At 42.1% G+C, this 24,752-nt stretch overlaps 1 protein-coding gene across 2 annotated transcripts in view; it reads left to right on the plus strand.

Moving 5' to 3' along the window:
* The window catches only part of ints2 (integrator complex subunit 2), a 57,159-nt gene extending 36,204 nt beyond the window's left edge, over positions 1-20,955 (plus strand). For both annotated transcript variants that reach the window (XM_078224639.1, XM_078224640.1), the window contains exons 17-25: positions 1,741-1,905; positions 2,182-2,383; positions 4,499-4,624; positions 6,823-7,024; positions 8,975-9,211; positions 14,500-14,607; positions 16,888-16,993; positions 17,877-18,053; positions 20,412-20,955. In XM_078224639.1, coding sequence (XP_078080765.1) covers positions 1,741-1,905; positions 2,182-2,383; positions 4,499-4,624; positions 6,823-7,024; positions 8,975-9,211; positions 14,500-14,607; positions 16,888-16,993; positions 17,877-18,053; positions 20,412-20,593 — 1,505 coding nt within the window. In that variant the 3' untranslated portion in view covers positions 20,594-20,955. The remainder of the gene's footprint in view (positions 1-1,740; positions 1,906-2,181; positions 2,384-4,498; positions 4,625-6,822; positions 7,025-8,974; positions 9,212-14,499; positions 14,608-16,887; positions 16,994-17,876; positions 18,054-20,411) is intronic.
* The last annotated feature ends 3,797 nt before the right edge of the window (positions 20,956-24,752 follow it).

Genomic DNA, 24,752 nt, shown 5'->3' on the forward strand with positions numbered 1-24,752 from the left:
ATTTTCTGACCTAGCTATTTGTATTTAAAGATGCGTCTTCTTACAAATTATTATTTTCAATCCAACCAGTTGCATGCATTGAAAGAAACTTCTATTGGAATTTATTTCTAGATAAAACGATTAGTGGGTAAAGGTGGTGTTTGTTATGGTACTGGACTATTCCAATCGAGTTTTCAGGTTTGTACAGAGTTAATTAGTCACAGCTGGGGAGTGATTTGGATGCTCAAAATTGATCTCGGCAACCCGGGCCAGAGAGGAGAGGGGAAAGAGGCAGACAGAGTTCCATCTCCCAATATAAAAGCAAAATACTGCGGATGCTGGAATCTGAAACAGAAAATGCTGTAAAATTTCAGTAGGCCTGACAGCTATGGGAAGAGAATAGAGCCAATGTTTTGAGTCTAGATAACTAAGTGTCCATTAAGTAATCAGAATGATCACTTAATGGACACTTTTAGCACCTTCTCAGCCTTCTGTATCCTCATTTACATTCCCTTTGTCCCACTCCACCCCCTCCCCGCCCCCCCATAGTATAAATGTCTGCTGATTCTCTTTGTTCTTAGCTCTGACGAAGGGTTATCTAGACTCGAAACGTTGACTCTATTTTCTCTCCCCACTGTTGCTGTCAGGCCTGCTGAGATTTTCCAGCATGTTCTGTTTTGGTTCCATCTCCCAATTGCTGCCCATTGGCCCAGCTGGTAAGTGTGCAGGACACAGGATGAGGACAGGATCAGGTATGGCTATCAAAACAGAAAATACAGGGAATACTCAGCTGATCTGGCAGCATCTGTGGAGACAAAAGAGTTAATTTCAGGTTTGTGACTTGTCATCAGAATTGGGAGAAGTTGGAGTTGTAACAGGTTTAAGGAAGTGAAAGTTGGTGGCGGGGAGACAAAAGGGAAGGTCTGTGATAGGGTGGGAGGCAGGGGATTTTAAATGACAAAGTTTGATGGCGCAAAGCCAAAGAGAACGATAACTGGACAAGTAAACAAGAGATAAGATGATCTAGAGTAGATGGATATACCAGAATGGTGCTGCCTGACAGCAAAAGAAAAACTAGAGAGAAAAACCTACAAAATAAAGAAGCAACATGGGGGAAGGCTGTGAAATTGGTGAATTTAATGCTCAGCCTGGAAGGTTGTAAAGTGCCTTGCCAAAGGATAAAGCACTGTTCTTCAAGCTTGTATTGAGTTTTATTAAGATGCTGCAAATCAGAGTTGGGCATGGTACAGAATTGAAATGACAGGTGATTGGGAGTTGGGGTCACACTTACAGACTGAACAGAGGTGTTCTGCAAAGGTGATCACCCAATCTGCATTTGGTCCCTTTGATCTAAAGGAGACCACACCATGAGCACAAGTAAATTGCTGTTTCACCTGGAAGGAATGTTTGAGACCCTGTGCAGTGAGAAGGTAAAAGGGCAAATGTTGTATCTCTTGTACCTTGATGGAGAGATGGGATGGGTGTTGGGATGATGCAGGAGTGGACTTGGTTGTCACCAAGGGTACGGTCCCTTCAGAATGCTGAAAGGGGAGGTGAGGGGGAGATGTGTTCAAGTATGATGCCTTCCTGCTCCCGCTATCAATGCTCGCAGTTATGAGAGTTGCTGGGCTGCTGCTGCTGTTGATGAAATGAGGATGGGAGGGGGAGGGAGGCAGTCAGTAGATGTTACTGAATAATGACTGTTGATCATGATTTTCCTGACCCATTCTGAACTGATTTTGAGGTTTTCCTGTCCCGTAGGCCTCCACTCTGCATTGCTGCGTCTGCTGGCCACGAACTACCCTCACCTGTGCATGGTGGATGACTGGATGTGTGAGGAAGAAGTGACAGGCACAGATGCGCTGCTCGCTCGGATGCTGCTGACTAACCGGGCCAAACACCACTCGCCAAAGAAACTGCAGGAAGGTAATGGCATGAAAACTGATCTGTGGTTACATGCCTCTGAGGAGTTGAAATGACACCGATAAATCAGTAGTAGAAAAACTTCTAAGCACTTCGCAGGAACAAAGTATTTTATTATTATGCACGCCGGCTGTAACAAATTGGTTATAATTTCCACCTTTTATCACTCCCATTTTGGTATTTGTCAGGCACTTGAGAGTATACCCTGCATGCTGACATTCCCTTTCATTGTTTCATTCACTTACCTGCACAATGCCAATTGGTTCTGTCATCTCCCAGCTTTCCAGATGGTTTCTACCAATTACACTCAATTGATGCAGACTTTGGAGGACTTGATGCTTCTGTCTGCCAGTGAGCTGATTCCATTTGCAGAAGCATTGATGTTGGATTTGTATCGGTTGCTGGATGCAGATGTTCCCCGACGAATCCTCCAGATAGTCAACCAACTTTGGATGCTTCTCAACACCGTTATGCCAAGGAGGTAACAGCGCCTCTAATATCAATATTAACTAATGGTGCACAAGTTAATTTATCTGCTATTTTAAGTATCATTACCTTGAATAATCTAAAGAGAAGTTTCTGGAGCTGCTATCTAAGTTGGGGTATTGATTTACTGATACTATTTTATAATCTCTCACTGTCTTGCAACAGACGGTGCATCCATACTATCTCCAGTGCGGAGTTGGGATCATTAGTATAGTTACCCAGGAGTTAGAACTGCTTTTAATCCTTCTAATCTTTCATAAAATCATAACATTTTACAGCCCAGGAGGCTATTCAGTACATCGTGTCTGCACCGACTTCCGAAAGAGCTACCCAGCTAGTTCTATTCTCCAGCCCTATCTCCGTAGCCTTCTAATTTCATCACTTTCAATATACAGCTGTCTTTTGAAACCTCCTATTTCTGGGTAACTGTTCTGATAAGTGAGTTGGAACCATCCTAAGTCAGAAATTGAAACGTCCTGTGCAATTCCTGGAGAATCCTTGAATTGGGACTTTGCACCTTCTAGAGCAAATCTAGTTTCGACCATCCAAAGACTGGAATATCTGGGCCAATGTTAACTGAACACTCTTTGTAGGCAACTTATACTTTAAATGCCACCCTTCCTTCCTCGCCCAACAGAAAAAAAAAACGAACCTCGCACTAAACTTTAATGTTGACGTTCAATTCTCAGAATCAAACCAAAGCTTCCGTGGGTTTATTCCTGTTTTCTTTTCTCAGCTTGGTAACTTGTTATCTTACAAAAGTCTTTCACAGTGAGGTTTTCTTTTCCTGGTACCCTCCCTCTAATCCAAGCTAGATAACTCTCCCAGCCTTGTTTTATCTCCCCACAAATTTGATTGTGTCAATCCATGTGCAAGCTTCCACCCACATTCCAGCATGGTGAACCATATTGACTTTTTGGTCTCTGACTGCTCCGTCCTCTCTCGGACCCAGGCAGACTCAATGCTGTCTGTGATAGTCAGTGATGTTCTAGGAAAGTCTGTAACCTGACCCTTACAATGGCTTCCTCTGCATCCTTCTCCGTAGTAACTAGAAATACATGGGCTGTGTATCAAGGTAGAAATGTTAATTAGCTATCCTTGAGAGCCCAAATCTCTATCATGAAACTAAATGGATTGTTTGAAGCATAACTGTTTACAGCCCAACTTTCTCCACACTTTCTGGGACTTTGAAGACTCCCACTCTCCATTGTTAACAGACAGGCTGCTGCCATTGTCTCCAAGCATAAATACTTTTCACCTTCTTCCTAGTAAAATTATCTAAGCCGCCTTTTGATCCCTTACAATCAAACTACCTAGGCTTACTGTCAGGCAGACTTCAAAAGAAATCACGTAACCCCCTACATTTACCTTTAATTTGTAGAACTGTCCCAAACATTCTTGCTTTGAATCTCAATTCAAGAAGTCAGCTCACCACCACCTTCTCGAGGGCAACTAGGGATGAGCAATAAATGCTGGCCAGCCAGCGACGCCCACAAATGAATTTTTTAAAAAACTTCCATAATTATAACACATGCCTCACTTAAATGAGCATTCTTCAATATGTGATCCTTGAAGGTCAATGTTGAAAGTGTATGCAATAATGGAAACATCCTCATGAAGTCTAATCTTAACATTCATAGAGGTATTCTTGCCAGCAGTGGTCACTTTGTGTGATTCCTCTCTGGCCCAGTTTGCTGAAACCAAATGTAGAGCCCAGGGAGAAATTAGTTAACTCAGCAGAGATTCTGGATCAAACCCGGGCTCAGCCTGCTCTATGGGGCTGTTTCTAACGGACCAGTGAATTAACCAACTGAAGCTTTGCAGCAGCTTTATTTCTTAAATTGATAGGTCTTTCTTTATGCCAAAGGTCATTCCAGAGTGTGGAGTGAGATGGGTCAGTTAAATAATTAATGATCAGCATGGACATGTAGCTCTCTTCTTTAATCATTCTGATCATTTGCAAGTTTTCATTTTAAAAAGAGTTTTATCATGAGCAGGGTTCACTATAAAGAGGCTTCACTCTTAAGAATTCTGATTGAGTACTGCCTTGTCAGCTTTCGACAATCTCTGTAAAACACAGCTAACATCATGTCTCTCGTGTGTTGTGAAGGCTGTGGGTGATGACGGTGAATGCCTTGCAGCCAAAAGCCAAGCTGCTGCGCCAACAGAAGTACACTCAGAATGACCTGATGGTTGATCCACTGATTGTGTTGCGATGTGACCGGAGAGTGTATAGGTGAGTCACCAATAATAACAGAAGCAAGAATCTCTTCTAATGTATCTATTTGGCTCAGTAGCACTGATGCTTCAGTCAAAAGATCTAGCTTGAAACCTAAGAGTGATGCATGCGTTCAACTGAATGGACATTTTTCAGCTCTTGAGCGTTCTAATCGATTTTCAATTTATCTTCATCCTGTGGATTTGGGCATAGCGTACAAAGCTAGAATTTATTGCCAACCCTATAGTTGGTTTTTGAGTATGGTTGTGCTTGAGCTGCTGCAGTCCACGTGATATTCTTTGTTACAGTTGAGTGGCTTCCTATGCCACTTCAGAGAGCAGTCAAGAGTTAACCATGTTAGTGTGGAACTGGATTCATTGTTGACCTGGACTAGGCAAAGGTGAGAGTTTTTCTTCCCTAAAGGACAGGTTGACAGCTTCATGATCACTTTTACTGATTCCAGGTTCTTAATGTTTAGGTCTTTTGTTTTTACTGGAGGCAATAGCGAAGTGGTATTGTCACTGGACTAGTAATCCAGAGACCAATAAAATCTGGAATTAAAAGTCTAATGGTGACATTGAAACCACTGTTGATTATTGTAAAAACCACCAGGCTCACTAATGTCCTTGAGGGAAGGAAATCTGCTACCTTTACATGGTCTGGCCTGCATGTGACTTTAGACCCACAGCCTTGTGGTTGATTTTTAAATGGTCTAGCAAGCTATTCCATTCAAAGGGCAATTAGGGATGGGCAACAAATGCTGGCTCAACCAGTGATGCCCACAACCCATTAACAAATTTTTAAAACATGAACATGTTTTCTAGATTACAGTGGAGTGTTTTCAGAAGCTTTGCCATTATTGTGGCCATACTGATGGGTGGAACCTCCTGCAGCAGCTTCTCAGTAACATTAGGAACAGGAGGAAGCCGTTTGGCCCCTCGAGCTTGTTCCCCCTATCATTGAGATCACGGCCATGTCCACTATTTTATGGGCAGTCAGTTCTTTCAGTGTCTTTATTTATTTTCGACCTATCCCCATATATCTACCCTTGCTTCATTTCTCTTAGAATTTTGTTAGCCGAAAATATTATCAATCTCTGATTAAAATTTGATCTAGTATCAATTGCTGTTTGCAGACGAGAGTTCCAAGTTTATACCATTTGTGTGTAGAATTATATTTAAATTTCACTCTTGAATGGTCTGTCTCTAATTTTTAGATTATGTTCCCTTACCCTAGACTCTCCAAATAGCAGAAATCATTTCTCTAACCTATCAGTTACCCATATTATCCTGAAAAGTTTGAACAATTCACCCTCTAATCATCTAAATTACAGAAAAGACACCCCAATTTTATGTAATCTCTTCCCGTAATTTAACTCTTGATATCGAGGTATCATTCTGGTGAATTATGTTGGGATGGAGGAGTTATCTTCCGAGGAGCAATTGGACAGGCTGTGCTGTATCCATTGGAGTTTAGAAGAATAAGAGGTTCTCTTATTGAAACAGACAAAATCCTGAGGGGACTTGACAAGGTGGATACTGAAAAGATGTTTCCCCTTGTAGGAGAGACCGGAATCTAGGGACACAGTTTAAAAATAAAGGGTCATCCAGAGACGAGAAGAAATCTTTTCTCCGAGGATAGTGAAACTTTGAAAGTCCCTTCCCCAGTGAGGCTGGATCTATGCATGTTTTTTAAGATAGAGGTAGATAGACTTTTGACTAGCAAGTGAGTCAAAGGTTATCAAGACTAGCGGTAGTGGAGTTGAGACCACAATCAGATCAGCTGTGACCTTATTGAACAGCAGAGCAGGTTCGAGTGACCAACTCCTCCTTGTTTGTATGTTCGTACTCCCTCAAAGGCCAACATATCCTTTGTTAATGTAAGGTGCCCAGAACTGAACCTTTCCTCCTTTTTCTGCTCCTGGGATATTGTTTGTGGGGTTTAAGACTCGTAGATTTTGGCTGCTACCAGGTTTGCTGTGCATTGTACTAAGTAAGTATTCTTGGAGTTCTTGGTGCCTCTCCCATGCAATGTTCTGTGGGCTGTGATGTTTGAGTTGTTTCTGGTCTTTGACCTGATTCAGGTTACCCCAAGTTTCATTAAAACATGAAAATCAAATGTTTATCGCTTGGCAAGATATGTAATGTTTCATATGTACTATTGTATGGGCAGTCAGTTGTTTCGGTGTCTTTAATTTATTTATTTCTTAATCCCAGGTGCCCCCCCTTAATGGACATTACCCTTCACATGCTCAATGGCTACCTTCTTGCTTCAAAAGCCTACCTGAGTGCCCACCTCAAGGAGAATGTGGATCAGGACAGCAAACCATATCAGAATAACACCATGGGGGTAATGGGGCAACCGGAAGCCCCTGAGGTCACAAGAGAGGAGCTGAAAAATGCACTGTTGTCAGCCCAGGTAAAAACAGGAATCAGATTATGTGTGCCGCAGCATCTAAGGGGTTTAGTCTAGTGTGTGTTCTGAAATGAATGGTCGTATTTTACTTAGCTGTTGCAGGGTTAGTTGTAGGAGAAAGTGAATCCCAGGAGAATGGAAATTGGAGCGGGGATAAAGCTTACAAAAGCAAAGTGAGAGGGAAAGGAAAAGTACTGGGGACACTTAAGGGACTAAAAGCTGACAAATCCCCAATACCTCATGGCCTACATCTTGGGATTCTAAGAGAAATAGCTGCAGAGATAGTGGATGTGCTGATTATGATTTTTCTAGACTCTAGAATGATCCCAGCAGATTGGAAATTAGCAAATGTAACGGTTATTCCAGAACAGAGTGAGAGAGAACTGGGAACTACAGACCAATTAGCCTATCAGGAAATTGCGAGAATCTATTATTGAGGAAATGCACTTAGAAACAATGCACTTCAAAAATCATTGGATCATCAGAGAAAGTTAGCATGGTTCTATGAGGGGGAAACGTTTGACAAATTTTATTCAGTTTTTTGAGTGTATAACTATTCAGGGAGATAAACGGGAACCAGTACATGTAATATACTGCAATTTCCAAAAGACGTTTGGTAAGGCACTACAGAAAATGTGAAGTGATCGTGGAGTTGGTGTAATTAATGTATTAGCATGGATATAGGATTGATTAATGTACAAGAAGCACAGGGTAGGGATAAATGGGGCATTTGCAAGTCGGTAGGCTGTAATTAGTGGAGTTTAACGGAGCAGGCCTCAGCTACTTATATTCATGACTTGCATGAAGAGCCTGATAATGTAGCTAAGTCTGCTGATACAGAGCGAGATGGGAATGTAAGCTGTGAGGAGAACACAAGGAAAAGTTAAGCAATTGGGCAATCAGTTGACAGGTTGGGTACAGTTTGGGAAATAAAGAGGTTATTCACTTTGGTAGTAGAAATAGGAAAACAATGTTTTGTAAAAGGTGTGAAACTTGGGTGCACTCATATAAAGAATGCAAAGCAAAATACTGAAGATGCTGGAAATCTGAAACTAAAACTCCTGGGAGTACTCGCTCGGGTCCAGCAGTATCTGTGCAGAGAAAACCAAAGTTAACATTTCCGATCTGTGACTTTTCAGGGATCAATTATTTAGGACTTGAGCTGAGGAGGAATTCCTTCACTTCGAGGAGTGTGTATTTTTGGGACAGTCTAGCCCAGAGAGCTGTGAGGGCTCCATTGTTGAGTACATCAAAGACTGAGATTAATAGATTTTTGATCTCTCGGCAAATCAAGATCTCTGGGGAGTGGACAGAATAGTGAAGTTAAGGTAGACGAGCCATAACCGTACTTGAGGGACCAATTGATCTACTCCTGCTCCTATTTCTTATGTTCTTATACACGCTTGCACTCCCTGTCGTCACAGAACTCTGATGGAGTCCAGGGCTAGGAGCTCCCAAGTGTGATTATAGAGGCACCCCCCATGATTTAAAGTTCGGAGTTTGCCAGCGCTGTCTACTTTGCAGCATTGTATGAAACCAGGTGGGAGGGTGATCCTGCCAGGTGCAAACTTGAACCCAAAAGCCCACACTGCCCACTTCAGTTTACCTGAAATAAATTAGAATCACAGAATAACACAGCTGAGGAGGTGGTCATTTGAACTATCGTGCCTGTGCTGGCTCTTTGAATCAGCTATCCATTTTGTCCCACTAAGCTTACCCCTTCAAGTATTTCTTCCAAGTTCCTTTTTAAATTTATTATTGATTCTGCATCCATTAACCTTTCAGGCAATGCATTTTGGATCATAAGGTTATGGGGATCTATAAAAAAACATTAATGGCATTTAGTTGAGTTGAAACAAATGTGTTTGTACACTGCCTTTGATTTTTTTTTTTGTTTTGGCTACTTGGAAAAAGAAAATCTGATGCCCTAACATAAATGGACTCTCCTTACAGGACAGTGCAGCTGTACAGATTTTGTTGGAGATCTGCTTACCTACCGACGAGGAGAGATCTCACAGCGCAGGAAAGGTCCTGAAGCAACAGGGCCAAATCGACAGTCTGTCTGAATCCTTGGAGAACACGCAGGAGACTTTACTGAGCAATGTACGGGAGGTGCAGTGCCTCATCTGCTGTCTCCTGCATCAGATGTTTATTGCAGATCCAAATATTGCCAAACTCGTTCACTTTCAGGTTTGTACTGTATATTTAAGCAATAAATTTAAGTAATACTTGCATTTCTTAGTGCTTCATGGGAAGAATTACTTTTCAAGTGCGCACTTGTGCCTGAAGCATCTCTTAACAGTGATGAGATGATTGATTAGTTTAATTTATTCTTGATATTACCTAAGGGAGGAATGTTGGATCAGAACACCAGGCGAACACCATAATGAGCCATAAAGCTCTGTACTGTCCACTTCCAATAGACAGGCAGTGGTGGGGATGATATGAAAACAGAGTGCTGGAGATACCACATCATCTTGGCAAGAGAGACAGAGTTGATGTTCAAGTTTCACAACCAATAATTCTGCCAAAGTAACTAACCTGAAACCTTAACTCTATTTCTCTCCGCAATTGCTGTCAGACCTGCTGACTATTTCCATCATTTTCTGTTTCTATTTCATATTTCCAGCTTCCACTGTACATGGAATTTTCATTAGTGGCAGGAGTGGTCCTTGGGTTCGAAGTCTTGTGTAAGGGTGGTGGCTTTGGCAGTGCGGCACTACTTCGTACTCCACAGGATTGTGTTTGTTCAATGCTGTTTTCATTTTTTTTTGTCTTTCACTTTCCCTTTTTTTCTTTCCCTCTTCTGTATTTAATAATTTTGGCCAAACAATGGGCTGTGTTTCATCAGCACAATTCAGTTCTGCACCCAGAAAACAAGAATGTGTCGTCTCATTACAAACAGTAGCATTGAGCAAGTTGGCCTAGGGCATCTCCTGCTGTGTGCTGAGCCAAATAAACCCAACCTTACGTAAAAATCAGGGCGTGGCATCATGTACTTAACACATGGAAACACTATCATGCAATTGAAACATCCATTCTGTGATACACTTGCTGAAGCAGGTGTTATTGAGTGTTTAACCTCCTTATAGATTTTATAGCTCATGGAATCTACGGTGCAGGAGGAGGCCACTTGGCCCATCGAGCCTGCACCTTCAACAATCCCACCCAGGTCCTATCTCGGTAACTCCATATACTTACCCTCCTAATCCCCCTGACACTAGGGGACAATTTAGCATGGCTAATCAACCTAACCCGCACATGTATGGACTGAGAGGAAACTGGAGCACCTGGAGAAAACCCACGCAGACATGGGGAGAACATGCAGACTCCACACAGACAGTCACCCGTGGCCGGAATTGAACCTGGGTCTCTGGCGCTATGAGGCCTTCTCCCTGTAATACTTTGAAACTAATCTCTTACCAAGAGTCCTAGGTAAATTTGGTTTATTTTAAAAATAAAAATGACTCACTTGAATTACTCAGTTGAAAATTAACCAAACAGTGTGGAGCTGAATTACACAGATGACAGGAGTTATATCAGGACGGGTCGATAAGGTGGTTAAGAAGACAAGAGATACTTCATTAGTCATGACGCACAATATAAGATCAGGGAGGTTATGTTAGAACTGTATAAAACATTAGGTCTCAGCTAGGGTACTGCTTACTGTCTGGTCACCACAATGTTAATGTGTGATCAGACTAAAGGGAGTATAAAGGAAATTTAACAGATGTTGCCAGATAAAACGTTTGGAGTCTGAGGTTGTTTCCTTTGGAACAGAAGCTTGAGGGAAGATTCAATTGAGGTGTCTTAAGATTATATGGGTTCAAGGTGGAAGGACTATTTCTCTTAACAAGAGATTAATAACCAGGAGGCATAAATGTAAAGTAATTGGAAGAATGATCATGAAGAGAGTTCCAAATGCTCATGACCCTTTGAGTGAGAAATTCGCCTCCCCTCTGTTTTAAGTTGGTGACCGTTTATTTTTAAACTGTGACCCCTCGTTCTAGATTCTCCCACAAGAGGAAACATACTCCCCATTCTCCACATCCACCTTGGCAAGACCCCTCAGGATTGTATATGTTTCAAATTAAGAAGGCGTATGGTGTGCTGGCCTTTATCAATCGAGGGATTGAGTTTAGGAGTCCGGGGATAATGATGCAGCTATATAAGACACTCGTCAGACCCCACTTGGAGTACTGTGCTCAGTTCTGGTCGCCTCATTATAGGAAGGATGTGGAAAAGATTGAAAGGGTGCAGAGGAGATTTACAAGAATGTTGCCTGGATTGAGTTGCATGCCTTATGAGGATAGGCTGAGGGAGCTCGGTCTTTTCTCCTTGGAGAGACGTGGGATGAGAGGAGACCTCATAGAGGTATATAAGATGTTGAGAGGCATAGATCGAGTGGACTCCCAGAGGCTTTTTCCCAAGGTGGAAATGGCTGCTACGAGAGGACACAGGTTTAAGGTGCTGGGAGGTAGGTACAGGAGAAACGTTAGGGGGAAGTTTTTCACAGAGGGTGGTGGGCGAGTGAAATCGGCTGCCGTCAGTGGTGGTGGAGGCAAACTCAATAGGATCTTTTAAGAGACTCCTGGATGAGTACATGGGACTTAATAGGATGGAGGGTTATAGGTAGGTCTAAAAGGTATGGATATGTTCAGCAACTTGTGGGCCGAAGGGCCTGTTTGTGCTGTAGTTTTTCTATGTTTCTAAATTGCATCTTACTCTACTAAACTCCAACAGATACAAGCCTAGCCTGTCTAACCTTTCCTCATTAGGAAGCTGCCCATTCCAGGTATCAGTCTGGTAAACCTTCTGTGAACTGCTTCTTACACATTTACTACTTTCCTTAAATAAGGTGACCAATACTGCACACACTACTCCAACTGTGGTCTCATTAGTGTCCCGTACAACTGAAACATAACCTCCCTGGTTTTGTGTACAAGAGAGCTGAGGAGAAATGTTTGCATTGAGAGGGTGGTGAAGGTCTGAAACTCACTGCCGAAAAGGATGGTGGAGACACAAACCCTCATTGCATTTGAAAAATACTTGGATGTGAGCTTGAGGTTCCGTAACCTACAGGGTTACAGACCAAGAGCTGCAAAGTACAAGTAGGCTGGATTGTTTTTCTTTTGGCTAGCACAGATATGATTGGCTGAATGGCCTCCTGCCATGCTTCTATAAAGCACCTTCCACCTCCTCAGATTGTCCAAAGCTTTTCACAGCCATTAAATAACTTTTGTACTGTAGTTACTGTTTTATTGGCAAATATGGCAATCAATTCCCACAAAGTGCCACAAGTCCAGTGAGATGATTAACTGCTTCATCTATTGGGACAGATGTTGCCCAAGGTATCGAGTGAACACCTTTCTTACTCATGGAATGTTTTGCATCCACATGAACAAGGAAGTAGGGTCCCACAACAAAAACAGAAAATGCTGGAAAATCTCAGCAGGTCTGATAGCATCTGTGGAGAAAGAATAGAGCCAAAGTTTTGAGTCTAGTTTTTGTTTCCGATTCCAGCATCTGCAGTATTTTGCGTTCTCTCTTTCCACCGATGCTGTCAGACCTGCTGAGATTTTCCAACATTTTTCTGTTTTTGTTTCAGATTCCAGCATCTGCAGTATTTTGCGTTTTTATTAAGGAAGTAGGGTCACCATTTAAAATTGCATGTGAAATATGGCTCGCTCCTCTGACAGTGCAGCACTCCCCCAACTTCTAACTCTTGAGTTGAGTGCCACCAGTGGACCAATCTACCACTTCATTTATTGGCAGTATTCTTACAATAATGCTATAGCACACCTCAGTCTCGTCAAGGGTTCCTTTTCTAGTGGTATGTTTGTAAAAGTACATGACTATAGACCTCAGATGGGGGTAAAATCGGGTGCATTCTGACACCACTGCATGGTCAAAAAATTTGTATCACGTGCTATATGTGAAATGCCATTTGAATGAGCTAACACAGGGCACCATGGATTAATAATCCAAATGTGGAGATGATCTCTGGGTAAGCGTTCTCCAAGGCGGCCTTCACGACACACGACAGTGCAGAGTCGCTGAGCAGAGACTGATAGCCAGCTTCCGCACACATGTGGACGGCCTCAACCGGGATATTGGGTTCATGTAACACTATCTGTAACCCCCACAACTTGCCTGGATGTGCAAAATCTCACCAGCTGTCCTGTCTGGAGACAATACACATCTCTTTAACCTGTGCTTAATGCTCCCTCCACTCACATTGTCTGTACCTTTAAGACTTGATTAGCTGTAAAGACTCATGTTCCAATCATTATTCATGTAAATTGAGTTTGTGTCTTCATGCCCTGTTTGTGATCAGAATTCCCACCCACCTGACGAAGGAACAGCCTGTTCCGAAAGCTAGTGGCTTTTGCTACCAAATAAACCTGTTGGACTTTAACCTGGTGTTGTAAGACTTCTTACTGTGTTAATAATCCAAGTAAGAGTTTTAACAACACCAGGTTAAAGTCCAACAGGTTTATTTGGTAGCAAATGCCATTAGCTTTCGGAGCGCTGCTCAGATGGAGTGGAAATCTGCTCTCAAACAGGGCATACAGAGACACAAAATCAAGTTACAGAATACAGATTAGAATGTGAATCTCTACAGCCAACCAGGTCTTAAAGATACAGACAATGTGAGTGGAGGGAGCATTAAGCACAGGTTAAAGAGATGTGTATTGTCTCCAGACAGGACAGCCAGTGAGATTCTGCAAGTCTGCAAGCTAATGGTATTTGCTACCAAATAAACCTGTTGGACTTTAACCTGGTGTTAAAGCTCTTACTGTGTTTACCCCAGTCCAACGCCGGCATCTCCACATCATTAATATTCCAATACAGGGAGGTGATGGCCTAGTGGTATTATCGCTCAACTATTAATCCAGAAACTCAGCTAATGTTCTGGGGACCCGGGTTTGAATCCCGCCACGGCAGATGGTGGAATTTGAATTCAGTAAAAAAAAATCTGGAATTACGAATCTACTGATGACCATAAAACCATTGTCGATTGTCGGAAAAAACCATCCAGTTCACTAATGTCCTTTAGGGAAGGAAATCTGCCGTTCTTACCTGGTCTGGCCTACATGTGTCTCCAGAGCCACAGCAATGTGGTTGACTCTCAACTGTCCTCGGGCTATAAGGGATGGGTAATAAATCCTGGCCAACCAGCGACGCGCATGTCCCACAAAAAATACTGGCAGCACCTGCCAGAGAAGACTTACAAAATCTTGGAAATTAAACACAGATTTATTCAATAAGTTATAGTTTTAAACTGAAAGGCTTATAATTTTAAATTTATTGAGTATTGTTTTCTCTACTCGGATGACAATGTGTAGCCTCTTAAAAGTGGATTTGAGCACCAGCAGAGATTGGCCCTCTATACCCTAAATTCTCATTATTACAAGATTTCCATGGCTCATTAGTGCCATGTCTTGTTAAATTAATTGTCGATTATGTTTGTACAGGGTTACCCAAGTGAGTTGCTGCCTCTGACTGTAGCTGGAATTCCCTCCATTCACATATGTCTGGATTTCATTCCAGAACTGTTGGCACAGCCGCAACTGGAGAAGCAGGTAATTCAGTCACTACCTAGAATTATGCTATGTGTGTGTTCATGATTAAAAGGCAGCTCCAGTCAGCAAACAAAAGGCAGGCTGATTGAAAAAAGGTGCTTGAAAAATATTGAGTAATGTTCTGCAATTTTTTCTCCATCTAGTAATCCTGCACATACTTCACAGGCATAATCTAATATCCTGTACTCCAGAATGACAGAACAAACACTGTCAGTATTTCAATTCAAAACTGCTTAAGATGAAGCTTTGAAATGCCACCTGTTCTTTCTGACAAATATCTCTTGCCTGTGAGAAAAGTTCCAGCGGAAACGACTCTACCTCTTTCTGCTACCACGAGGCCGCTTTACATAAAGGCAGCTGACCACATGCTTGAGACTGCTTGCAAGGGAGGGAGTGAGGGAACACAGGAATAGGCCATTCAGCCCATTGAGCCTGCTCTGTCATTCACAATGTTCATGGCTGAGCATCCACAGAAAATAGGACCAGGAATAGGCCATTCGGCCCATTGAACCTGCTCTGCCATTCAATATAATCATGGCTGATCATAGAAAATAGGAACAGAATAGGACTTTTAGCCCTTCGAGTCTCCTCTACCATTCAGTATGATCATGGCTGATCATCCAACTCGGTAGCTGATCCTGCCTTCCCTCCCATATCCTTTGATCTTTTTTGATCCAAGAGCTATATCTAACTCCTACTTAAAAACAATGTTTTGGCCTCAACTGCTTTCTGTGATAGTGAATTTCACAAGCCTCCCGCTCAGGGTGAAGGAATGTCTCCTCATTTCAGTCCTAAAAGGTTTACCCCTTATCCTTAGACTATGACTCGTGGTTCTGGACACCCCCACCATCGGGAACATCATTCCTGCACCCACGTTGTCTAGTCCTATTGGTTTCTATGAGATCCCCCCACCCCCACCCAAAATTCTCCTGAACTCCAGCAAATATAACCCCAACTGACTCAATCTCTCCTCAGGTGTCAGTCCCTCCATCCCAGGAATCAGTTCGATAAACTTATCTGCACTCCCCTTATAGCAAGAACATCTTTCTTCAGATAAGGAGACCAAAACTGCACACAATATTCCAGGTGTGGCCTCACCAAGGCCCTGTATAATTGCAGCAAGACATCCGTGCACCTGTACTCGAATCCTCTCACAATGAAGACCAACATACCATTTGCCGCCTTTACCGCCTGCTGCACCTGCATGCTTACCTTCAGCAACTGGTGCACAAAGACATCCAGGTTTCGTTGCATATTCCCATCTCTCGATTTATAGCCGTTTGGATAATAATCCGCCCTTTCTGTTTTTTTGCTACCAAAATGGATAACTTTATCCACAATATTCTGCATCTGCCATGCGTTTGCCCACTCACTCAGTTTGTTCAAATCACACTGAAGCATTTCTGCATCCATCTCTCAGCTCACTCTCCCACCCACTCAACCTCATTATTGCATTAATTTCCTCTTTAACCAGCAATGCAACTCCCCAATGTCTTTTCCTTTTTGTCTGTCCTCCTCAAATACTGAATATCCTGGATGTTCATTTCCCATCCCTGGTCTAACCAACGTTCATCTGTGGTTCAAGTTTAGCTGTGATGTGCTGATTATGTCTCTGGGCAGCTTGTGTTTGTGAAGGAGATAAGAATTGAGCCAGTTATGCTGACCACCTAAAGGAAAGTCATGGCTTTACACCCACTTCTGACCAATTTAGAAAAAAGCAGTGTCTTAAAACCACTAAACCATTGTGAACTTAATCAAAATTAATTATGGAAAATAATCCAACCCGACCGGAGTAATTGGGTATTTTCTACTTTCAGATGTAAGAGAGCTGATCTATCTCCACACATTAAATTTTCACCTTTTTAAGTTTATTGCATTCATTCAGGGGTGGAAATGTTGGCATTAAACCTTCTATGCAGGTACTGTACAGTTATGTAGATTGAAGCTTCTGCTTAAACACATCTTGACCTCCACCTCGGAGGAGCACTGGTGTAATTTGATTTTATTTGCCACACTAACTGCCTTCGGGTGAGATTGCGGTTTATGGTGGTCTGTGAACTGTTTTGGCCTATGGATTCTTGTACTCCTACTGTGAAAGTCACTGTGCCAGTTGTCCGGGTCCTGTTAATTCATGCTAGATTCAAAACCAGCTTCCTGAGTCTAATGCATTGTCCTGATCAGATTCAAATCAGATTTAAACTGATCATTAATTGTCCATAATAAAATGTAATATGCACAAGTCCTTTCTATCATTCTAATATAAGATTTATCTCCATTTAGATATTTGCCATTCAGCTTTTGTCCCACTTGTGTATCCAGTATGCACTACCGAAGTCTCTCAGTGTAGCCCGCTTGTCTATCAATGTTATGGGAACTGTACTCACAGGTGAGGTCCTCACTCTCTTTAATTTTAGCATGAAATGTAGTATGAGACTAGGTCATTATATGAGAACATGTCTGTGTTTCATTCTATGCAAATCTCCCTTGCTCAACTCCACTTAAAGGGGTTGATATCCATCTTTCCAACCCCTAAGGTCACTGCTCAAAACCATTCTGTGGAGCCTGCGCAAGTGTGTTGTGAGTTGAATGCTGAATTTGCTCTTGGGAGTGAGCCTATCAGTTTTTAACAAGTTTATTTATTAGTGTCACAAGTAGGCTTACACTGTAATAAAGTTATTGTAAAAATCCCCTAGTCACCACACTCTGGCGCGCTTTCGGGTACTGAGGAGAACCTAGTATAGCCAATGCACCTAACCAGCACGTCTTTCAGACTGTGGGAGGAAACCGGAGCACCCAGAGGAAATCAATGTGGACATGGGAGAATGTGCAAACTCCACACACACACTGACCCAAGCTGAGAATCAAACCCGGATCCCTGGTGCTAATCACTGTGCCACCATGCTGCCCTCAGCAGCCAATGCAGGGTGAAACTAGCATCTGGACAAATATCGTCATAATATTTTTCCAATTTTGTATATCGACCATTATGGAAACTGAGGTTTTACTTTGCAACCACCATTTTGTAGCCATCAAAAGCTTTCCAACTCTCTCCATTCCAGTCTCAGTAAATACAGATTACCAATTAGTGTTCCCCAAATCCTAGTAACTTCAAATACTGTTATATAATCACTTTCTCCATCTGTAACCTCAATGTTTAATACAAAATACTCATGTCTTTTGTCAAAAGGTGGTAATTGTGGAACTTTTATCTCCATACTGAATAAACTTTGAAACATGATTCACTGTTGTATCACTCTCTCCTTGTGTAGTGTTGACCCAGGCGAAGCGATTTGCCTTCTTCATGCCTACATTGCCCTGTTTGGTGTCTTTCTGCCGAGCTTTTCCTCCATTATATGATGATGTAACCTCATTACTGATCCAGACTGGACAAGTCTGTGCCTCACATGTTGCCACTCAGGCACAGGATATTGACCCCATCATTACACGTATGTATTTGTATTAATTATGATTGTTATACTTCATTTTATTTTTAGATTTGTCCATTGCAGCAGCAATGGAGATAATATTTCCAAGTTTGCTGACAACACAAAACTTTGTGGGAAAGTGAATGGTGAGGAGGATGTTAAGCGGCTTGAAAGCTGTTTAGACAAGTTGAGTGAGTGGGCAAATACTTGGCAGATGCAGTATAGCATGGATAAATGTGAAGATATCCATTTCAGATGGAGAAACAGAATGAGAGAGTATTATTTAATTGGCGATAGATTGGGACCTGGGTGTCCTAGTACACCAGTCACTGAAAGCAAGCATGTTAGGCTTCATTGCAAGAGGACTCGAGTACAGGAATAAGGATATCCTCCTACAGCTGTACAGAGCCTTGATGAGACCACATCTGGAGTTTTGTGCACAGTTTTGGTCTCCTTATCTAAAAAAAAGGATGTACTTGCCATAGAGGGGCAAGGGAGGGAATTGCTGGGGCCTTGAGAGAAATCTTTGTATTCTCACTGACTACAGGGGAGGTCCCAGAGGATTGACAAATAGCCAATGGTGTTCCTTTGTTTAAAGGTAGCAAGGATAATCTATGTAATTACAGGCCGGTGAACCTTACGTCGGTGGTAGGGAAATTATTGGTGAGGATTCTTCAAGACAGGATTTACTCCCACTTGGAAATAAGTGGATGTATTAGCGAGAGGCGACATGGTTTTGTGAAGGGGAGGTTGTGACTCACTAACTTGATCGAGTTTTTCGAGGAAGTGTCGAAGATGATTGAGGGTAGGGCAATGGATGCTGTCTGCATGGACTTAAGTAAGGCCTTTGACAAGGACCCTCATGGCAGACTGGTACAGAAGGTTGCACAGGATCAGAGGTGAGCTGGCAAGATGGATACAGAACTAGCTCGGTCATAGAAGAGGGTAGCAATGAAAGGGTGCATTTCTGAACGGAGGGCTGTGACTAGTGGCGTTCCTCCAGGATCGGTGCTGGGACCTTGGCTGTTTGTAATATATATAAATGAGTTGGAGGAAAATGTGACGGGTTTGATTAGTAAGTTTGCGGATGACACAAAGGTTGCTGGAATTGCGGATAGCGATGAGGACTGTCGGAGGATATAGATCGGTTGGAGACTTGGGCGGAGAGATGGCAGATGGAGTTCAAATCGGACAAATGAGGTAATGCATTTTGGAAGGTTTAATACTGATGGGAAATATACAGTAAATGGCATAACCCTTAAGAGTATTGATAGGCAGAGGGATCTGGGTGTACAGGTCACTGAAACTAGCAACGCAGGTGGAGAAGGTAGTCAAGAAGGCATATGGCATGCTTGCCTTCATCGGCCGGGGCATTGAGTTTAAAAATTGGCAAGTCATGTTGGAACTTTATAGAAAGGCCGCACTTGGAATATAGTGTTCAATTCTCATCGCCACACTACCAGAAGGATGCGGAGGCTTTGGAGAGGTTACAGAAAAGATTTACCAAGATGTTGTCTGGTATGGGGGGCATTAGCTATGAGATGAGATTGGAGAAAGTTGGTTTGTTCTTACTAGAACGGAGGTTGAGGGGCATGGACAGAGTGGATATTCAGAAGCTTTTTCCCAGGGTGGAAGAGTCAATTATTAGGGGATATAGGTTTAAGGTGCGAGGGGCAAGTTTTTTTACACAGAGGATGGTGGGTGCCTGGAACTCGCTGTCGGGGGAGGTAGTGGAAGCAGGTACGATAGTGACTTTTAAGGAACGTCTCGACAAATACATGAATAGGATGGGAATCGAGGGATATGGTCCCCGAAGAGTAGGGGGTTTTAATTCAGGCAGGCAGCATGATCAGTGCAAGCTTGGAGGGCCGAAGTATCTGTTCCTGTGCTGTAATTTTCTTTGTTCTTTGAACAAAGGGTCACAGTACATTTAGGACTGGAGCTGAAGAGAAACTTCTTCAGACAGATGAACCTGTGAAATTCTCTATCACAGAAGGCTGTGGAGGCCAAGGCACTGAATACATTTAAGTAGAAAATAGATTTTGTCTCTAAAGGTAGCAAGGGAATATGGTGCTGAGATAGAAAATAGGAGCAGGAGTATGTAATTTGGCCCTTCAAACCTTCTCTGATCCTGTTTCTATAATGCTTCCTTTGAGTCTCCGTCATCCCACAAGGTGTTTGGGCAGCTTCTCCTAACCATGAATCTTGAAATATGTACTCAGTTACAATGCCATATGACTAATTGGTTTTGAACACAGAGCACAATGTCATTGTAATTTGGACACACTTCTGACAACAGCATATTAAGTATTTGCACAATTAGGCTCTCTTGTACTGGAGGCAATTCACTAAATGGCAAAACTGGCATGTTTTACACAGGTCTCAAGTATCTAAAGGAGAAGGCTGAAGTAACCCCTGAGCTCCATCGCGGTGCAGGTTTGGATAGGATTAAAAAGGGTAAGACTATTGTACCAGAGAGTTTGGACCCTGATGTGCTTCTGTGCCAGCGTGTTGAAGCAACATTTCTGGAGATAATAAACACAGCTGTTGTTGGAGTTTAGCGACAGAACTGAGAACGCTGCATGCCAAGAATATGAAAACCATTACACCATCTCACGTCTGGTACAACCACAAAATGACTGGTGGGTTTCAGGCCAGCTGAAACAGCAGCTTGCATTGTAATCAGATGTATTTGGGTATGCTGTGCCCAGCAGATGCCAATATTTGTCTGAATACTGAAATGGATTACAATGTCGTCAGCACAGGACTACCATTAGATGCACTGATAGGTTGGACATGTTGCTGTGATGAAAAATGTACATTTAAAGAGGGAATGCTTTTATATAGCTGACCTGAATTAATTTTCTGACCCCCCCACAGTGCAGATTATACTTTGTAATAAAGAATCTTTGTTTATACACTGAACATAATGTAAAATTGTGAATAATTCAAATGTCAGTCTCTTGGAATCTGAAATGACACTGCTATATGTCTTTCATTTACCTCAAGCTAACTTTTTTTCCCTATTGTATTCATCATTGAAAGCGAACACAATTATTTTCCATCTCCCTTCTATGCATTTTTAAAACCTTCTGGCATTTGTTTCCTACCACAAAAAAGTTCAATGAATGATACCAAAATTGTATGAATTGAAGCAAATTGTATATTGAATAAGCATTGGGCTAATTTATGTTGGAATCTCTGCCATAATACTGCAAGAAATAGGAACATACCAGTCATTACTTCTAGCTTGCTCTGCCATTCAGTATCATGGCTGATTGTGGCCTCAACAAACACTATTCCTGCCCGCTTTATGCCTCCCCTCCTAATAACCCTTGTAGATCAAACTTCTGTTAGTCTAAAATATGGTCTCTGGGGGAGAGAATTTCAAAGACGTACAAGAAAATTCTTCTGGTCTCAATCTTAAATGGGAGACCCCTTTATTCTGAAACTTTTCCTGGCAAGCCCTGATAGACATTGATCTTTTAATAAAATCACCTTGCATTCTTCTAAATGCAAAAGTGGATCAGCCCAACCTGCTCTGAACAGGAAATATTATCTGAACTACTTCAAACAAGTAAATCCTTCCTTAAGTGAAACCAAAACTGAATGCAGTACACCAGATGTGGTCTCAACAATGCCCTGTATAGTTGTAGCACGACATTCCTACATTTATCCTCCATCCCCTGGTCATAAAGGCCAATATTCCATTTGCTTTGAGAAATCATCAGCCTTTAGCCCTTTTTTTCCCATAGTAGTATTTCTTTAGTGATTGAATGTTTTAAGTTCCTCACTTTTGATTCTCTACTAAACGTCCCTGTCTTCAATTTCTCATGTGGATAAATTCATTCACACCGAGTCTTTGTACACATGTTTTTTATCAAATACTTTATTTAACAATACGGTTTAATTATAACAAACCCCCTTGTCCCCAGTGTTTCCTGCCCAATGAGTGGATTTTCTATCCATGCCACTATGCTACTTCCAACACCATGCCCTCTTATTTCATCACTAAACCTTTTGAGGTACCTTGACAAATGTCTTTTGGAAGTCCAAATACAACACACCTACAGTTCCACTCTGGTTGAGACTTCCTCGAAAAACTCTAGACACTATTTCCCTTCCATGAAGCTATGCTGATTCTGCTTGATTAGATTATTTTCCAATGTGCCACTATTACTTAACTAATTCCAACATTTTTACAATAATCAATGTTTGGCTATTTGGCCTCCCTCCCTTTTTGAACGGGGGTGTCACATTGGCGGTTTTCCAATCCTCGGTACTTCTCCAAAACACAAGATTTTAGAAAAATTACAACCAATGCATTCAGTATCTCTGTAGTTACTACTTTTAGGATCCTAGGATGCAAGCCATAAGGGCCAGGGAACACATCTGCCTTTAGCCCCATTGGTTTGTCTAATATTACTACTGCCGCTGGCACTCAATTCATCCCATATTCTTTAGTGTTAATGGGATGTTTGAAGTATCCTCCACCATAAAGGCTGATGCAAAATACATTTAACTGCTGCCATTTGCTTGTTCTCCAGATTTATTTTCAAAGGACCCATCTTCACTTTGACCCTTCTCTTCCTTTTTATATATTTAAAGAAGCTGTTGTCAGTTTTTAATATTCCTAGCTTGTTTGTCCTCAGTTTATTTTCTCTCGATCTTTTTAGTCCTCCTTTGCAGTCTTAGGGCCATCACTGACTTTTGCCTCCTTACATGCTTTCTCTTTCTATTCTTCCGAGAGGATCTTTTACACTCAGGTCATTTATTAAACCTGCCTCATTAACCTGGTGTTGTGAGACTTCTTAATGGGTAAAGTCCAACAGGTTTATTTGGTAGCAAATACCATAAGCTTTCGGAGCACTGCTCCTTCGTCAGATGGAGTGGAAATGTGCTCTCAAACAGTGCACAGACACAGAAATCAAGTTACAGAATACTAAATCTCTACAGCCATTGTCTGTACCTTTAAGACCTGGCTGGTTGTAGAGATTTGCATTCTAATTAGTATTCTGTAACTTGATTTCTGTGTCTGTGCACTGTTTGAGAGCACATTTCCACTCCATCTGACGAAGGAGCAGTGCTCCGAAAGCTTATGGTATTTGCTACCAAATAAACCTGTTGGACTTTAACCTGGTGTTGAGACTTCTTACTGTGTTTACCCCAGTCCAACGCCGGCATCGCCACATCCAAGATAGTCAACCAGGGGGCAGACTATAACACATTGCTCTAAGAAGCTATCCCTAATGCACCCAGTTGTAGCTACTCTTTCCAACTTGATTAACCCAATCAACAAGAAGATTAAAGTCACCCATAATTATTGCTCTATTCCTTTTACATGCTATTATTTGTTGAATTATACCCCTTCCTACAGTGTGGCTACTGTTTGGCAGGAGTAGTCTGTAGCCCCTCAATTTCTTCTTTCCCTTGCTGTTTTACCTCTGCCCAAATGGACTTTACATCAGAGCCTAGATCATCTCCCACATCTTAACAGTGCTACACCACCACTTTTGAGGTCCTACTTTTCAACTTACTTCCTAACTCCCTATATTCATCTATTAAAACCTCATCCCTTTTTTAAACCTATCTCAATGATATGAATGTGTACCATGACCGCTGGTTGTTCACCCTCTCCTTCCAGAATGTCCTATAGCTGCTGAAACATTCTTGACCTTGGGTCATTTCTGTAGCTGCATACTAGTCTCCAGGTTGGTATGTTGCCTTCCTGGTGCTATCAGGTCCTCTTACAATTGAATCCCCGAGAACTATTGCAGCCCCACACTTTCACCTCCTCTCCTATGCAGCAGAGTGAACCGTGGTGCAATGAATTGTGCTGTTACTGCTTTCCCTGGAGGTGCCATTCCTCCCAAAATAGTACATCTGTGTCACGGAGTTCCTGCACTGCCTGTCTTGTCCTCTCACTCTGCTTGCTGGTCATCCGTTCCCTTTCTGCCCGCGTACTCAGCCTGCAATGTGACCTCTTCTCTGTACGTGCTATCCACGATAGCTTTGCGGATGCTCCAGTGTCTCCAGCTGCCACTCCAATTCCAAAACCCAGCTGCGGGCACTGGAAAAGATCCCGACCTCCCATAAGGAGCATACTCTGGCTTGAGCTCGCCTGCCATGACTTATCCCTTTAAATTAAATCTTTTAAATCAAGTACTCTAGGGCTTATCTTTCCTAATCCTAGTTACCACCGAATATACCACAAAAAGACCTAAACCAACAAGTGATAAAAGTAATAAATACTTACCCAACCTTACCCACTACTTACCATTCAGCTCTCTCTCTTGTAGCCTCTACTGCTGCAGAAGAAGACGACCAATCTCTGAAGATGTTAGTAGTTGGAAATCAAAGGAAAAAAATGCAAAAAGCATCTCTTTCTCCTCTGCACCGAATTCCTGCAATGCTCCAAATTGTCATTACCCACACTCCCTCTGGCTGTGTCTCACTCAATGTGTTCTCTCCCACTGATCATGTGCTTCTAATAATTACTCTTAAAAATAGAGTTGAGGTTACCTTTATTTATTGTCTGAGGTAAACTGCATTCAATTCTGCATATTTCTCCCTTTAACACTGGCTGCTCCTAACAGGTTTTAATGCAGAAATGGGAGTTTGGAAATTGTGATGACCCAACTGCTTTAGCTATTGTGCAGTAAAGGGAAAGGCAATGTTACAACTTTAAATGTTAATTCAGTTGTTGTTAGAGGTGTCATA

The sequence above is a fragment of the Mustelus asterias genome, chromosome 12 (genome assembly GCF_964213995.1).
Source record: "Mustelus asterias chromosome 12, sMusAst1.hap1.1, whole genome shotgun sequence".
Classification (NCBI taxonomy): Eukaryota; Metazoa; Chordata; class Chondrichthyes; order Carcharhiniformes; family Triakidae; genus Mustelus; species Mustelus asterias.